The 17,216-nt window shown below is 37.6% G+C and overlaps 1 protein-coding gene across 4 annotated transcripts in view; it reads right to left on the bottom strand.

Annotated features, from left to right (window-relative positions):
• The window catches only part of MFN1 (mitofusin 1), a 33,456-nt gene extending 16,499 nt beyond the window's left edge, over positions 1 to 16,957 (bottom strand). Inside the window, exons 1-9 of one of the 4 annotated variants that reach the window (XM_027585905.2) lie at positions 16,836 to 16,957; positions 15,451 to 15,569; positions 14,156 to 14,291; positions 12,224 to 12,386; positions 9,853 to 9,977; positions 7,748 to 7,856; positions 6,195 to 6,302; positions 3,431 to 3,584; positions 3,249 to 3,316 (exon numbers count right to left, since the gene is read on the bottom strand). In XM_027585905.2, the coding sequence (XP_027441706.1) occupies positions 3,249 to 3,316; positions 3,431 to 3,584; positions 6,195 to 6,302; positions 7,748 to 7,856; positions 9,853 to 9,977; positions 12,224 to 12,386; positions 14,156 to 14,291; positions 15,451 to 15,562 (975 nt within the window). In that variant the 5' untranslated portion in view covers positions 15,563 to 15,569; positions 16,836 to 16,957. Of the gene's footprint in view, positions 1 to 3,248; positions 3,317 to 3,430; positions 3,585 to 6,194; positions 6,303 to 7,747; positions 7,857 to 9,852; positions 9,978 to 12,223; positions 12,387 to 14,155; positions 14,292 to 15,450; positions 15,570 to 16,519 lie in introns of those variants that run through there. The other 3 variants (XM_027585906.2, XM_027585907.2, XM_027585908.2) reach the window with 3 other exon arrangements.
• Between the last annotated feature and the right edge of the window lie 259 nt (positions 16,958 to 17,216).

Here is a 17,216-nt window from a genome sequence, read left to right as displayed (position 1 = left end):
TTACTACTAAATATATTAATGTGTCCCTAGGAATGGGATCATTTTCCTATACAACCAAGAAACAATTACTGCATTCACTGGGGCAGTACTATTAACCTAACACACAGTCCATTTTCAAATTTCACCAGTTGTCCCAGAATGTCCTTTACAACAAATTCACTGACATTTTAGAGTAGAATTATTTTGTACCTGTTTTCCATCTTATAATCAAATTAAGAACAGTTAATGGCCAAATATTTGAGCAAAGATATTTAGATTTCTAAATTATCTTTAGAATACACACTTGTTCAAACACAGGTTTAAAACAGTAAGAAACATATTGACAGAATTAATACTGATTTTCTTGATTGATTTTAACAGATTTAATTTTCAAGCATTATTTAAACTTGGTACTCCAAATGTTCCTGTAGTGTTTTGCTCATAAGAACCAAATGAAACCCAAAAAGTCTATGGCAAAGATCAGACCGCTAAAAATGATAAACTTGGTACTTTCTTTTCATAAAAATTATTTTCTAAGACTCCAAAAAAAAAGTGAATTCTAAAAACAAAGAGAAAATGTATATAAGGACACATTCTGTGATCACAATGCAAAGAAACCAAGAAATAAATAACCAAAAGTTGGATGAAAAGAATCAAAACATCTGATTTTTTTTACTTTTTTTACTTTTTAAGATTTTTTTATTTATTTGACAGAGAGAGAGAGAGAGAGCACAAGTAGGCAGAGAGGCAGGCAGAGGGAGAGGGAGAAGCAGGTTCTTGCTGAGCAGGGAGCCCGACACGGGGCTCGATCCCAGCACCCTGGGATCATGACCTGAGCCAAAGGCAGCCGCTTAGCCAGCTGAGCCACCCAGGTGCCCCAAAAACATCGGATTCTTAACAACTCCTGTATTGAATAGAAAATGCCAACAACTACAATTAAAAACTATTAAAGATAATGAAAACTAAACTGGATACCGAAACCTACAGTATATGTCCAAAGTTACATCACAAATTCACAGACTTAAATTCTTTCCTAAAGAATAAAAAGCAAAAGACAATTCCACTTAAAAAGAGGTATAAAAAAGGCAGAAGAAACTATGTTTAAAGATTAACATAGAATTTAATGAATAAAAACCAAAAAATGCTATTTATGAATGGAAAAATAAACCAAAGGCTGGAACTAGGTCTTTGGAGGATAAAGCAGAGTAATTAAATCACTGGCAAATCCAATTAAGGTTAGCATATATACACGTGTTCACAAATATGTACGTATGTCTATATAGAAATGAGAAAGAATACAGAAGTTTTTAAAAATGAACAATTTTATCCTACTTAATTATAAATTCTTAAAATATCCGAATTTATATGAAATCTTAAATTACCAAAATTGATTTAAGAAGTAACACATTTTACTCTGGAAAAAAAGTTGAAGAGTTGTCAATGTAATCATCAAAAAATGCTTTGGCCACCAAGACAAGACTTTTCGCCCGTCTGATTATTTCTTTAGGTAAGTTCGAATAATTTCTAGCCGATTCTCATATTAAATCTATCATACTTTTAACTGAACAAATATTTCAAACTCTAAGGTCGACATTCTCCACTTTATGTAAAAGCTCTTGCACATAGTTTTTTCCATACATAATTTTTAGATTCCCAAATGAACTATTACAATAAAAAACTGCCAAGTTTCTTCTAAAAACATTAAAAAACGGTAATTCCTAGGTCTGCCTGATTATTGCCATCACTTGGGGAGCTTTGAATATATGCGGATTCCTAGGTCCATCCCAGCCCCACTCGATCGGTCTCTGGGATAATTCAGGAGTCTGCAGTTCTCTAAAGCACCTCATGTGATTCTTATGATCAGTCAAGGTTTAGGAACCAGTGCTCTACAGCACAGCTTTTGCTCTTCTCATTCCCACTTCTTCAAGGAGATATTCTGTCTGGGTAGCAGGAACCAATATGAAAGAGGTTATAAATGCATTAAGAGAACAATATGATTTGGTAGGAGAAATCAATGGCAAATATCTAACACACAAAGAAAGAAGGAAAGAAAGAAAAGGTCAATAAATAAGACAAAGGGAGACAGAACAATACATCCTCTCCCCAATATTTTCCCCATGGATGAAATAATTGAGAAAGAGTAAGGAGAGCACTGAATCTTGTGAAAGCAAAAAGGAAAGAATATAAACAATGATCTCTGAGTGACTGGGACGTCATGTAATCTATGGTTTAGCTTGGGACAACATATGCTAATATCCCAGGGGCCTCTGACTTTAGAGAGATCTTACCAAGATAGCCACTAGTGGGCTTTCCTTCTTTAAATACTTTGTTTTCATCTACATAAGTCTATCTCCAACTCACCAAATTAAAGATGGGAGATAGCAAATATTTAATTCAAAAAATTCTGCCAAGTACATTCAACATTCATGTCCTTACTATTAAAGCTGTTACGACTTAAAGGAAGAATAATTACAGAAAGAAGTTTTTTTAAGTTCTGAAGTTTTCGTGTTCATTCATGGGTGAAAAGGGGATATAAATCTAAGTAGAGCTAGATTAAATAGGGCTAAATAAGTTTGGAAATTAACATCTAAAGAACTCTTCACTCAAATGTAGGATGTTTTAATGTCTCTGAATAAAATGCCTACACCAAAATACAAGGAAGTGTCCTTCCTTCCCAATGCTGCAAATACATTAGCTATTCATGTGCGCCAGTAGTTCCTACCAGATTCCTAAACTATAGGATACCCTATATCATAATTATTTTTGTATTCTTTCATTTAGGACATTTGACCTAAAATGTGGAGAATAAACAGGTGACAACACAGTTTAAAATGTAATAAACTTCTGTCAAATGACATTAACTATATTCTTTATCTATCAACAGTATGGTACAAAAAAAAGATAATCTTCACTTTGCTCCATTACCCATTCCAACAGCAATTACATTTAATATTGCCTCAAATTACTGAATAAAGAGAATTTCACTCATTGCACAACACATGCAATATCAGAAAAAGTTTCCCATTTAAATACAACTACATAAGAAAAAATAAGAAATTACAATCTTTAATTCTCAATTCTTACGGATCATCCATTTTGCAGGGACTTCCTTTCTTCAAACTTGCTTCACTTGCTGTAGCAGTAACTATACTAAATAACAGCAAGCAAAGGTTATTTGACAAAGATAAATAGTGAAAACAGAAGATTATGATCATTCTCCAACCAGTGTTAGGGTTTTCTATTAGTGAATACATTCACAAAATTCCTACCTCGAAGATTTGTTCAAAATTCTGAAACTCCTGTAATCTTGCCTGGAATCCTTCAGCAAGTGCCCCACCTATAATATTTACATGAAGAGTTTAAAACCTAGAATACAGCAAGGTAAGATTTCCAGCATGTTATTTCTATAACTATACTTGTATTTCAAAAGACAATCTATAATAATACATACCACCTTCTGGCATCCCCTGTGCTTTGTGCTTTCTAGCACTAAGAACTTCCTTTGCAGAAACAAAGAAAATACGATTCTGTGCCTCTAAAGGATCCACAACTTTAAGCTCCTCCACCAAGAAATGTAGACATCTTTCCATGTGCTGTCTGCGTACCTAGAGAAAACAGGGTACTGAAATAATTCTAGTAATTAAACAAATGTAACTGACAGCCATTGGCCTATACTAAACTCCATTTATAGTGATATTATAATAAGTAATAGCTCCCATATTACTTAACAAATCCAAAAATTCTAATAAATAGAATACTTTCTCTTAAAGTAATGATCCTTCTTTGACCATTTAAAATTCTGATGGGCCACCACATACTCTGCAGCCATTTTCCAACATATTGTAGACAAATATTAGTACTTACTGCCTTTGGAAAAGGTTCTTATTTCTGTGTTATTGACATACATGACTATACTACAAAAAAAAATGTGTGTATGTATCTGTGAAAATTAACAGGTGGCATGCAGGCAACAACCACAAACCAGGTGGCATTTTTATTTCTTATGCTTATTTTCCAAATTTTCTTACAATGAAGCTATTAATATCTTTGATATCAGAAAATAAGTGCTACAATTAATTTGCTACAATGAAGCTATTTTTATTGTGAAATCAGAACATAAATAGTCTATTTTTCTTAAAGCACTGAGAATTAAAGTTGGGGAGAATGCATTAGCTAGGGATTAGGGTTGCAATGTTAGGTTTAAGATTAACACTTAGGTATTAAAATCAGAACTAAGAGGGGCACCTGGCTGGCTCAGTCAGTACAGTATATGACTCAATCTTGGGGTTGTGAGTTTGAGCCCCATGTAGGGTGTAGAGATTACTTCAAACTTTAAAAATATAAAAATTAAAAAAAAAATAGGACGAAGGGTGAAACTAGTTAGGGTTTAGTACTAGCCTCTAGGATTGTGGCTACGATAACAGATCTCTATCTTAAGATTTCAGGATATAAAACTTCATATTAAACAAAATTCCAATTTTGGGGATGGGGGGAAGAATGAATGCAAATAACGTAAACAGTGATAGGACAGTGTAAATTTTGATTTTTTTTTGTAAAGAAACACAATCTATGATCAAAATCAGAAAAAGAAATTATCAGGCAAATTAAATATTTTTTATAGATCACAGACCAAATTCCAGATACTCTTCTTCTCAATTTTTTTTTAAAAGATTTATTTATTTATTTATTTGACAGAGAGAGAGAGAGAGAGACAGCGAGAGAGGGAATACAAGCAGGGGGAATGGGAGAGGGAGAAGCAGGCTTCCCACGGAGCATGGAGCCCGATGCGGGGCTCAATCCCAGGACCCTGGGATCATGACCTGAGCCGAAGGCATACACTTAACCGACTGAGGCACCCAGGTGCCCTACTCTATTCTTTTTAAAAAGAAATTGCTAGGGACGCCTGGGTGGCTCAGATGGTTAAGCTTCTGCCTTCGGCTCAGATCATGTTCCCAGAATCCTTGGGATCAAGTCCCACATCGGGCTCCCTGCTCAGCAGGAGCCTGCTTCTCCCTCTGCCTGTCACTCCCTCTGCTTGTGTTTGCTCTCGCTCTCCCTCTCTCTCTGACAAATAAATAAAATCTTAAAAAAAAAAAAGTTTCTAAAACCACCAGCATGACTAAAATTTAAAACAACCAAAATCCAAGTGTTGGTAAGGATATATAAATCACTTGGAACTCTTAATCTGCTTGGGAGTATAAACTGGTACAAGCACTTTAGAAAACTCTTGGGCTGTGTTTACTGAAACAGCATATTCTCTACCTATAATCCAGCAATCCTACTCCTAGATATATACTCACAGATTACTGATCTCTGCAGTACTGACATTTTGAGTCAGATAAATCTTTGGTTGGGAGGGCTGTTCTGAGACTTTTAACAGCTCTTAGCCTCTACCCAACAGATGCCAGTAGCATACTCCAGAGCTGTGACTACCAAAAATATCTTCAGACATGGCCAAATATTCCCTGGAGATCAAAACTGCCCAACCCCTCAGGTTGAGAACCACTGGATATACCCAACAGAAATATATACTATGTGCATCAAAGAGACATATGTAAGAATATGTACAGCAGCACTACTCCTAACAGCTAAATATAGGAAATTTACCCAAATGCCCATCACTAGCAGAATGAATAAATCAAATGTAGTTATTCAAAGGCTGAAATATTATACAGTAATGACAATGCACTTCAGCTCTGCACAAGAGTATGGATGCATATCACAAATGTAATGCTGAGTAAAAGAAACGTGACACAGAAGTAGATACTGTATGATTCCACTACATAAAGTTGAACAACCAAAACAATTAATCAAAGGTGTTAGAAGTCATGGTAAGTGCTCATTCTTGTGAGGGAGGACAGAGATTGGAAGAGGGTGCTGGGAATGTTCTGCTTCTTGAGCTGGATCCTGACACAGGTGTGTTCAATTTGTAAAATTCACTGAGCTGGACACTTAGGATCTGCACACTTTTCTGTTATGTTATACTTCAATAAAAAACTATTAACAAAACAGAGTTTCAATATCTAAAATGATTATATAGTACTTCTATAACAATTTTCCTCCAAAGTAGCTTAATATTCTGGTCTCTATCACATAAGCCTTTTCTCAAGTAATAGAACAGCTACTTAGAATGTTCTCTTCTATAAGGTATACTGTTTTCTCAGATAACAATGTACATGACTATATTTCACAACTTAAAAGAAAAAATAACTTACGTCTTCCATATATTCTGGCTCTGATGCAGAGGCATCCCAACGATTATTCAAAATGAAAATATTAGGCTTGGAAAGTCGCTCATTTACTTTGTGAAAAAACTGTTTTTCCTAAAAAACATCAAATACCCCAGAGTATGTTCACTTTTAACAGCTATTTTATATTTACATTTATAGTTGAAGCTCTAATCTAAAAGTTTGAACCATTTAGACAACAGTGATTAATACTGATTGATAAAGGATCCCAAAGCACTGAAGATTACACTTCTCAAAGATGAGAAAATTAAATTATAAGAAGGCAAAAGTGAAGATTTTCCTGCTCCTGCCATGAGTCTTTTCTGAATTCAATTTAACAAATATTTATGTCTCTACTATTGTGCAGAACACAACAGATATTGCTGGATATTATAGTCCATATTTTCAAAAAGCTACCTCAAATCTTTCCAAAGATTTAGACTAAGTAAATTAATAACAATGTAAGACCTATGTACATCATAATAAGCAATAGAGAAAGAAAGGTTATGTGCCTTAAATGCTATAAACACATGCTATGCTTATTCAAAGGAAAGAGACACCATATCTAGTTGGAATTAGGAAAAATTCCATAAAGAAGGGAATGGTGGTAAAGATGTGCTTAAAAGTACTGATAATGGCTTTCTGAAAAATAAGCTGGGAGTGGGGGAAGAAATATGGGCAAAGAATAGCATAAACAAAGACATAGAAGTCAGAATGTACATCAAAACTTGTTTATCAATATCCAAATAATGAGGTTGTTCTAACAAAGATTTTAAACATTTATCAGTTTCTCATATCACTGGATTATAAACAACCGTCCATGTTGTCACAGCAGCCTGGTCCACGTGATATAGATCAGGTTATACAAAAACAAGTAACAGTGGCAAAACAGAGGTCTTTGCTGGTAACATCTAGGTTATAATGGTGTTTGGCCACTAATATGCTTTTGAGGAATAACAGTTTTAAAAAATCATACCACAGTTTTGGACATTAGATATCTATAAACTCTGGAGTTTATCTGGGATGAGTCTGGCTCTAGACATCCTGGATAAATAATCTTATCTATGAGGTTTGACAGCGGCGTAGAACGTACACAGGTAAGCTGGAACCTGAAGTGTATACACGTAAAGCTGGGAAAGGGTGACTAGAAGTATGAAAAGCCTTGCCTGCCCGATGTGAGGACTGGGATGAGGGTGTGAGGTGGGAGTATTAAACTTTATTCAAAAGACTTAAATCATCACCCTAACAATTCTGGTGCCCATTCCTTCTGAAACTGGCAAATAACCACAATCAATGTCAACACCACACACGTATCACACCTTGAACTTAAAGATTCACTAGAAGCTAGAGCCATCAAACCCTAGATTCCCAATGGAAACACTCAAGAAAACCAGCATCAGCTTTTCTGGTCCCATGGAAATACAAACTCCTTTTTTCACCCTTGATTCTTTCTGATCCATGATTTGGATTTCCCTCACTTTTCAGAATAGACACTATCTCATTTCCTACCACTCAAACATAGTAATGTGATTAAATCCTACCGTGTTCATTAGTGTTGATTCAGAGTTTGCAACCAAAACGAAGACATCAGCATCTAAGCAGAACTTATCAATCCAGCTATCCAGCTCTGTAGTGACATCTGTACCTGGACTAATGGGAGCAAGATAATACTGTATTTTATAATATTTTTTAAAAAGAAAATTTGATTATAGAAAGACATTTTTTTAAACTTTTATAAATTGAAGTCTAAAGGACAGGATTTCTACCAGTTTTCAGCACAAAGCCTAAGAGATTTACTTTTTTACCTATAAGAGAGCACTTGTGGCAAGCTGAGTCTGTTTTATAAACTTCAATATTTATTCTGCTGACAAATCCCAGAGCCTATCCAATTGACAATGTAACAAATGCTTAAAAAAAAAAAAAGTTTATTTACTAAAAAGAAATAAACTTGGGCGCCTGTGTGGCTCAGTCAGTTAAGGTCTGCCTTCAGCTCAGGTCATGATCCCAGGGTCCTGGGATGAAGCCCCATGTCATCAGATCCCTGCTCAGTGGGAAGCCTGCTTTTCCCTCTCCCTCCGGCCCTCCGCCCCCCCCCCCCGGCTTGTGCTCTAATAAATAAAATCTTTAAAATAAAAACAAATAGGGGCGTCTGGTGGCTCAGTCATTAAGCGTCTGCCTTTGGCTCAGGTCATAATCCCAGGGTCCTGGGATCGAGCCCCGCATCAGGCTCCCTGCTCGGCAGGAAGCCTGCTTCTCTTCCCACTCCCCCTGCTTGTGTTCCCTCTCTTGCTGTGTCTTTCTCTGTCAAATAACTAAATAAAAATCTTAAAAAAAATAAAATAAAATAAATAACCTTGTGATTTTTGACAAAGTAAGTAACATGGTCAATATTTTAATCTTTTAAATCCTTATGCTTTGGATGGATGAAAAGTACTAATAAAACAAAACCAAAAAACAAAGAGGCTAATATGTAACCAAAATCAAAGGTGCAAGCAGCTGTGTCCAGTACAGCTCAGAAAATATTTACGTGCTCATTAGCATAAATAAAACACCCTCTGCTAAGACCTAAGTTTAATATACTATCTATACTATAAAGATTATAGTGCAACTATCTACACACTGGCTTGATATACCATGTGACAATGTGGCAAGATGAGAGGCTGGGGTCATGGACATAGTCTGGCCATGAAATAAAGCAAAATTAAAAGCCCATCACCAAAACCAAGATGGTTTCCATACAACACTGAAATTTTAACCGAAGAAAACAAAAGAGCATACCAAAATTTTGAAAAATCATTTAACTACCTTTTTTAGTTAAGGACATTGCTTAGCAGATGTGCATTATCATTTTACTTAGCACCAATGTAGTCAAAGAACACATAATAAATGAAGACTTATCAGAAGAGTCAAAACAAAATTCCAGAAGTATTCAATTAATTCTTGAACAATGAAAAGCTATGTAAACTCTCTAGTAAGTTATTTTGGGAAACGGGTCTCAAGCATAAATTTATTACTAGGGTGCCCGGATGGCTCAGTCAGTCAAGCGTTGGACTCTTGGTTTCAACTCAGGTTGAGATCTCAGGGTGGGGAGACCAAGCCATGTATCAGACTCCAAACTCAGTGCCAAGTGTGCTTGAGATGCTCTCTCTGCCACCGCCCCCCCCCCACTGCATGGGTTTGTTCTCTCAATTCTTAAAAAAAAAAAAAAAGTATTACTAGTTAAAAAAATTTACCTAATCAGAGTTACCTACCTAGTTATCTAGAATTAGATAATCTCTAAGGCCCAGCTACTTACCCAACTACAATCTAGGGGAAAAAAGTGGCTATCCTTGAAATTTCTTCTAATAGAATTAGACTAAGAAACTGGCACTTTATGTAACCAGTAAAAAACATAAACCAACACCTTATCTGCTCCTTAACAATCTAACAAATGAGAATAAAGCAAAAACTAAACATTTAAATTTTTATGTATTATATGCTAAAGCAAGCAATGCTATTTTTTTTTATTTTTTTATTAACATATAATGTATTGTTTCAGAGATACAGGTCTGTGATTCATCAGTCTTACACAATTCACAGTGCAAGCAATACTATTCTATTAAATAAACTTTTACAAGGAGAAAATGCAGTTCATATGTAATTTTACCTGTCCACTAAAACCAGGTCATCTCTCAAGAGAGCACATTTTGCCTTTGGCCAAAATACATGTACAAGACAGCCAGCTTTCAAGTCTTTGTCCATATGAAGGGCATGGGCCAGCTGATTAACTGTCTGAAGTGGAAGGGAAAGAAAAAACAAAACTCTGCTTGTAATAAAACTCAACAAAAATTAGAAACACTATGATTTGGTATATTTATTTTTGCAAAACATATACAAAAACAGAACTTTAATCTGAAATAAAACCATCTCAGCAATCTTGAGAAACTGAGTTTTAGAATTACCAAGGGGATGGGGGAGATATCCTTAAAAGTCTACTCATCCACTCTGCAAAAATAAGCAGAGCTGGTAACACTCTAAATGCCCAATAGGTGAATTCTGGCAATGGAATCCTATGTAACACCTGAAATTGATATTATATGTATGAAAACAAATTTACAATATATTAAGAGAAAAAAGGCAAGTCAAAATAGCACAGATGAAACCATTTTGTTTACAAAATACAAACACATATTTAACTCTATACCACAGGGAAGTTTCCACTGGCTTTAGGAAGCATGTGAGTTTTGGAGTTTCTTTTTGCCCATTTGTATTTTCTGTCTCTTCTAAAATGTACTGCTCAGTAGTAAGGGGTGAAAATAGAAGAAACATTATTAAGATAGGTTTAAAAACACCAGAGTAATAAGACTAAAACAATACAAGAGAAGCTCTCAAGACATATTCTTTTAATAAAGGATTTTTCTCAGCAGGCAGTTATTTACTCACATAAGCCTGCTTGACATCAATGACTATGCCTTCTCTTTCCATCTGAATTCACTAAAATATTTCTATTTCTCAAGATGATTTCTGACATATGCTAATTTATTAATGTGTTACTTTAATACCGTTCATGTATGTGTTAAATATACAATAGATACAAAGGGCTTAATATAAAGTTAATATTCAAAGAAAGGACACCAGCACACATACAAATGAACTGTAGGGGTATCCATTTTTAAAGGGAAACATCTATTTTCAAATTGGCACAATAGTCCTGATCAGGGTTGAGGTGAATCTCCATAGTGACAATGTTAGCTAGGTTTTATTTTTGCTTGCTTTCATAAACTTTTTGATAGAATTATAAACTTGTACTAAAATCTTGATGCCTGGTCTATAAAATTAAGATAATAAAAGCACCTAACAGAGTTGTGGTGAAGTTTGAGTTACTGCAGGTACTCAGAATACTGCCTGGTACTTAGTAAGCTTATTAGCTGTTAATATTGCATTTCTTTTACTAAGTAAACTACTACAGCACAAGACTCAAAGTCTGTACCTTAAAGCAGGCCACACTTGAGGTAAAGAAATGTAAATTTTGGAGTAGGGGAGAGGAGCAAGAGAGCATGAAGGAAGTAGATTGGAAGTAGAGAGCAAAGACCAAGAAAAAGGAGACGATTACTTGAAAATATATATATTTTACTTTAAGGATATAAAGCCAGTTTGAATTCTGATTTGGTAAAAATCCTGATTAAGAAATAAGTGATTCCTTCATTTGTATGGGTTAAAAGTTTGAAAATATTTTCTTAAACATCGCCTCCTTTATTCCTCGTAGCTAATCTGGAGGGTATTACACAGATTGAGTTACCTGAGCTAAATCAAACAGCAAACTCACAGAACAATTAACTAGACCAGTGAATTCAACTCAGTTTTGCAAACACTAGTATGGCATGGATTTTAAACATTAAACTACTGCATTTGTGGGAGAGATCTTAAGAGAAAGTGGGGGGGAGGGAAGACTTAAGAGAAAGTGATGATACTGAGAAACACTTTTTTCCCTTCTTTTGGCTAAAGGAACCTAGTGGCACTGGGTTCCTTAAGAAATTTATGAAGGGTAGGGAACTGCCATTGGCCCTTATCTGATAGAACTATTATACATTTATTCATGAATGTGCTCATAAACGCTCCAAAGATAAAAGTTTCAAAAGGCACAGATATGCATCAAAAACATTCCAGAGCCCAATTTTTAAACAAAGTTTTCTTTCAAAAGATGAAATTAGATTTGAGATTAAACAGCAACAACACACTTCAATAATGTTGTTTTCACTGGGAACATTATTTTAAAATATAATAAACTCTTAACTAATTTATTTTAAGGACAAGTTTTATTCTTCTAACAAGGTATGCTGTAAGATATATTCTTCTAATGATTTAGCTCTGAGGCAAAAAAATTTTAGAGAATTCAAAATATTAGTGATGGCTTTAAAGCTACAAATAGAAACATTAACAGTTCTTCTATCTCCAGCAATGTAGACATCTTTTTTTTTTTTTAAAGAACAAGGACATTATTTCAGGTACATTTTGTTGCTAATAGTCAAATATTATACCTTCACACTCTTTTTTTCATCTGATCCTTCTGTCATAAGATAGGCTTTATCTCCATCAGTTCCTTCAACACTCAGGAAGCAATTGGTTGTATGGCCAATCCCACTAGGGAGGACTTTATCCCACAACATTGCATTGATAACAGAGCTCTTCCCACTGCTTGTCCTGAAGAATATATAAAATCATGAAAATAAAACATAACAGTAAAATCTTTATTCTTTCATTGGGTCTAAGGCCAACCTTTTTAGAATTCAAACTTTGTAGAAATTTCATCAGATTGCATTTTTTACAAAAAAGTTGCCAACCTGATCTACACAGATATTAGGAATGTACATATCAGAAAAATAGAAGAACACAAATCCCACCTTTCCCATATAGCTATCCTTGCCTTTATCTTTCTTGCTTCTTGTGACAATCTGAAATCACAACCCCAAATTCTTCCCATCACAAGCTGTGGTCTAAAGTCCCCATCTCCTTAAATGTGGGCTGGATCTTTTTCACATCCAAAGCTATTACCTGTTTCTCCTTCTCAAATAGACAAGTCATCACCTCACCAGGAGGCCTCTTCCTTCCCATTCCCACCCCACCCTAATCTGAGTTAGGGCCTATTTATGTAGTACCTCATACTACACTCTGTAAGGCCCTGAGAGTAAGGTCAAGCAGGAGAAGCAGACAAAAACAAACAAACAAACACAAAAAAACACACACAAAAACCCAGCACAGCTTTGTGGAAAAGGTTTAAAGGGCATAAACAGGGCACTTTAGAAGAGAATAAATGAGAAGGAATACTTTAGAACGGTCAGGGAAGGTTTCTGAGGTTGTAACATTTAGGATGAGATCTGAAGAGTGAGAAAGAACCAGACATAGATAAAACAAGGCAAAGGGAATTCTAAGTATAGGAAATCACAAGTGCTAAAAAAGCCCTAAGATGGGCTTAGAAGTTAGTGAGTAAATGTTTCTGTTGATACTCAGCACATTATATGGGCCTACTCATCTGTCTTTGCATCCCTAGTGCTTAACAGAGTGCACAGTACACAGGAAGTTAACAAATGATTCTTTATTTTTTTTAAAGATTTTATTTATTTATTTGACAGAGAGACACAGAGAGAGCAGGAACACAAGCAGGGGGAGTGGGAGAGGGAGAAGCAGGCTTCCTGCTGAGCAGGGAGCCCAATGCGAGGCTCGATCCCAGGACCCTGGGATCATGACCCGAGCCGAAGGCAGACGTTTAACGACTGAGCCACCCAGGCGCCCTTAACAAATGATTCTTAAATGAACATGAGCTGTGTCAGAGATGGCTCTCACTCCAGATAGTTATGTTAACAAATGGCGTTTCCTATTCTCCCTCTGGGAATCCTGAAGCTGAGAATCCTTTTGGAAGGCACACTTGATAATAAAGAGAAACTTTAGAAAGTCAAAAGTTATGCATATCATGGGGCGCCTGGGTGGCTCAGTCGTTAGGCGTCTGCCTTCAGCTCGGGTCATGGTCCCAGGGTCCTGGGATCGAGCCCCGCATCGGGCTCCCTGCTCGGCAGGAGGCCTGCTTCTCCCTCACCCACTCCCCCTGCTTGTGTTCCCTCTCTTGCTGTGTCTCTGTCTGTCAAATAAATAAAATCTTAAAAAAAAAAAGTTATGCATATCATTTATCTGTATTTCTATTCTTTGGACTGGCTAAGAAGCTAATTCTTAGACATTGGCATCCTTAAAAAGTAAAAATACGACTGACCTTTAGAAAGTTTCATTTTATACCAAGAGCTAAAATGAACAAATGCTTTCTCATGCTAATAGCTTTAGCATTTAGCAAAGGGAGAAACTCTTTGTGGGGCAAAGGGGGAGGAATATCACTTGCTGAAATATCAGAAACAAAGTTGGAGATATGACTTAGAAAAGCTGATTTCTGGAAACTACCCTTGAGAGAAACAATAAAGGATTACCTGCCAAAAAATGCCACTTTCATATGTCTCCGGGACAGCACCTCACCAATGATGGAAAGCTTGTTTCTATAACCCTGTATTTCTATCAGATCATCCTCAGTAGCTATTTGATCAAGTTCTGGATTCCTGTATGTTGCTACAAAATTGAAATGGTGTTAGAAAAAGTGACAAAAATGAATACTGGGTTAATTATACAAGGGAATACGTAAGATCTGCACACATTTTGCCTATTTTGGCTTTGCTCTATATTAACATGGCCATTTTGAAAAGTAAAAATGCCACAGTATCTGAATATCTGATAAAAGGTGAATGCCTTGTTGCAACAGGTCCTAAGAATCCCGCCCCCAAAATATCAAAACGATTAAAAATTACAGGGGCTATCCTCAAAAAGTTTGACTCTACCAACCTACCAAATGTTTCCCCAATGTCAGTGAAGTATATAGAATCCCTCGCTTTTCATTGTACCCTTGTCAAAAAAAAAAAAAAAAAAGTAATCTTAAGAACCAGAAAAGATTTCAACAGTTGCCTCCAAAGCACTATTCCCCAGTAAGACATTCCTCACCAACCTTGTTTGAACAGTTACACTCACTTTAAGAAAACTTCTTTGACCTTTTCCCCCACCACATTCCAGCCTCATCTGAAAAGATATGTCTGAGATCTAGGCTGACAGCCGAGTTGGGGAAGAGATAAGTATATGGCTTAAATGTGGGCTGCCTGATTTTTAGTCTGGGCATTTACTAGCTAGGTGATCTTGGGCAAGTTGCTTAAATTTTCTGTGCCTTGGTTTCTTCATCTCTTAAAATTGCAATTAGGGGCGCCTGGGTGGCTCAGTCGGTTAAACGTCTGCCCGTGGCTCAGGTCATGATCCCAGGGTCCTGGGACAGAGTCCCACATTGGGCTCCCTGCTCAGCAGGGAGCCTGCTTCTCCCTCTGCCTGCCGTTCCCCCTGTTTGTGCCCTCTCTCTCTCTGACAAATAAATAAATAAAATCTTTAAAAAATAATAAAATATAATAATTGCAATTAAAATCTGTCCCAGCGTTGATATGAGGATTAAATGCATTATTAATATAATAAAGGGCTTAGTGGTATCATACATACAACCACTTATATCTTAGGTTATCAATACCACTTAATCTTCTTCCTTTGGAGGGCAGAAAAGGGTTTTATTTGTTAGGGCATCTCTCCAAGAATACAGAGCAATGCCTCGTATAGGTGTTCAGTAACTAAGGGTAAAAGAATAAAGTACCTGCATATACTTTCAACCATATTATTTTAAAAACTTAGAGAAACTAACCTTCAACAAAATGGGATCCTTCAGTAACAAACTCCAGTAACTGGTCAAAGATTGCAGTAATTGCCCTCTTGGCCAGCACAAAGTGCTTCAGTGGAGAAGCAGTTTCTGCCATTATGTTACTGGGGGAAGAAAATTAAAGTTAGAAAAGTACAAATCAGGGGTGCCTGAGTGGGCATCCAACTCTTGGTTTCCACTCAGGTTGTGATCTCAGGGTCCTGAGATCCAGCCCCACGTCAACCTCCATGCTGGGTGGGGGGGCGGGTTTGCTTTCTGCTTAAGATTCTCTCCCGGCCTTTTCCCCCTCCCCCACTCTCTCCCTGTGTCTCGCTCTAAAATAAATCTTTAAAAAGAAAAAAGAAAAGCACAAGTTAAACTATATGATAGAGACATGCAGATTAATGACACCACCCTACCACATTAACTCCCCAGTGAAATAAACTGTTAAAATACTTTTGGATAATTTTTTAGAAATGTTTTAGACAAGCAATTAAAGACTACTTTTCAGTGACAGTCCATTAAAATAACTAACTCTATTGGCCAAAATCTTGGTTGCAATTTCTACCTTATTTCCCTTTGGTGAAGATGAAACTAATTGTGGAAAACTGACTGCACGTGACTCTTATGGACAGGGTTAGTGAGATAAAGCAAGTTCGCAAACAAGTTTCTCAACCTGGAGCTCTAGGGGGTGGAGGTGGATAACCAGAGTGAGGAAACAAAATTCCAATATGATAATGTAATTCCGACGTTTAAAAAAAAATTTGTTCTCATCACAACAAATAAGCAGGCAAGGATTAAAGCGAGCATTAACGTTCCAGCCAAAGTACCAAGAACTTCAAAGAATGGAAGTTATAACAAATTTTCTTTTCTGGCAACTTCTCATGAAAAAGACACCAAACAAAAACGATTACGCGCCAGTCTACTCCTGGTATGTATGCGTGTGGAATGGAGCAGAGTGGCCACAAAAAAAGGCCGAGCCTTCCAGAGGGTCAGGAAATGACTTAGTGAAGGAGCTGCGTGGGAAAAGCGGGGTGAGGGCAACGACCCGGGTCAACCGGGTGTGAACACCTACCTTGGGGAAAGGCCTTCCACACCCGGCGCTGGAGCCCCGCCCGCAGAGCTAGGGACCGGACCTCACCACCGACCCGCGAGCGCCAGCCCCGGCTCCCCAGGCCCCGGGCTCCAGGCTCCGGCCTCGCGGGCTCCGCGGGCTCGACCCGGCCGAGGGCCCCGCTCGCAAATCCGCTCGCTAGCTCCTTTCCCGCAGACCCGCGGCGGCGCCTCGTCACAGAGCTCCGGCGCACGACTCCCCGCCCCCTGTCCCTGGCCGCACGAAGGTCACCCTGAGCGAAGTGAACGGGCCGGCGGCCGAGGCAGCGAGCACTCACACTGTCCCGGCTCCAACTTGTCACCCGGCAACCGCAGACCAGCCTCAGCCCCCAAGCCTCCTCATCCTCCCGGGAGAGGCTGGGAAAAAGAGAGGAGGTGGGAGGAGTGCCAAAAGGGCGGCCACTTCCGGTTTCTTCTCGGCCCCGATTTTGTTTGGCTCCGTGGCCGGAAGTGGAGCTACGCCGACAGCCATTTTTCTTAAGGGCAGAAGGCTGGGCTTGTTGTGGCTGGGGAATGCTACCCGAACGGTTTTCCGTTCTCCCCGAGTGTCGGCTTCCCGTCTCTTCTCCCATCAAAGTCTCCAAAGCTCTGCTTAGTTTAGGCATAGCTAGCTTCCACTTTAGTGGGGGAGATCTAAAAATGAGGTGGGTTGAACGGGG

This window comes from Zalophus californianus, chromosome 1 (genome assembly GCF_009762305.2).
Source record: "Zalophus californianus isolate mZalCal1 chromosome 1, mZalCal1.pri.v2, whole genome shotgun sequence".
NCBI classification, from domain to species: Eukaryota; Metazoa; Chordata; class Mammalia; order Carnivora; family Otariidae; genus Zalophus; species Zalophus californianus.
Note: the sequence above shows the minus strand (reverse complement) of the source record. Positions and strands in the feature narration are given on the sequence as shown.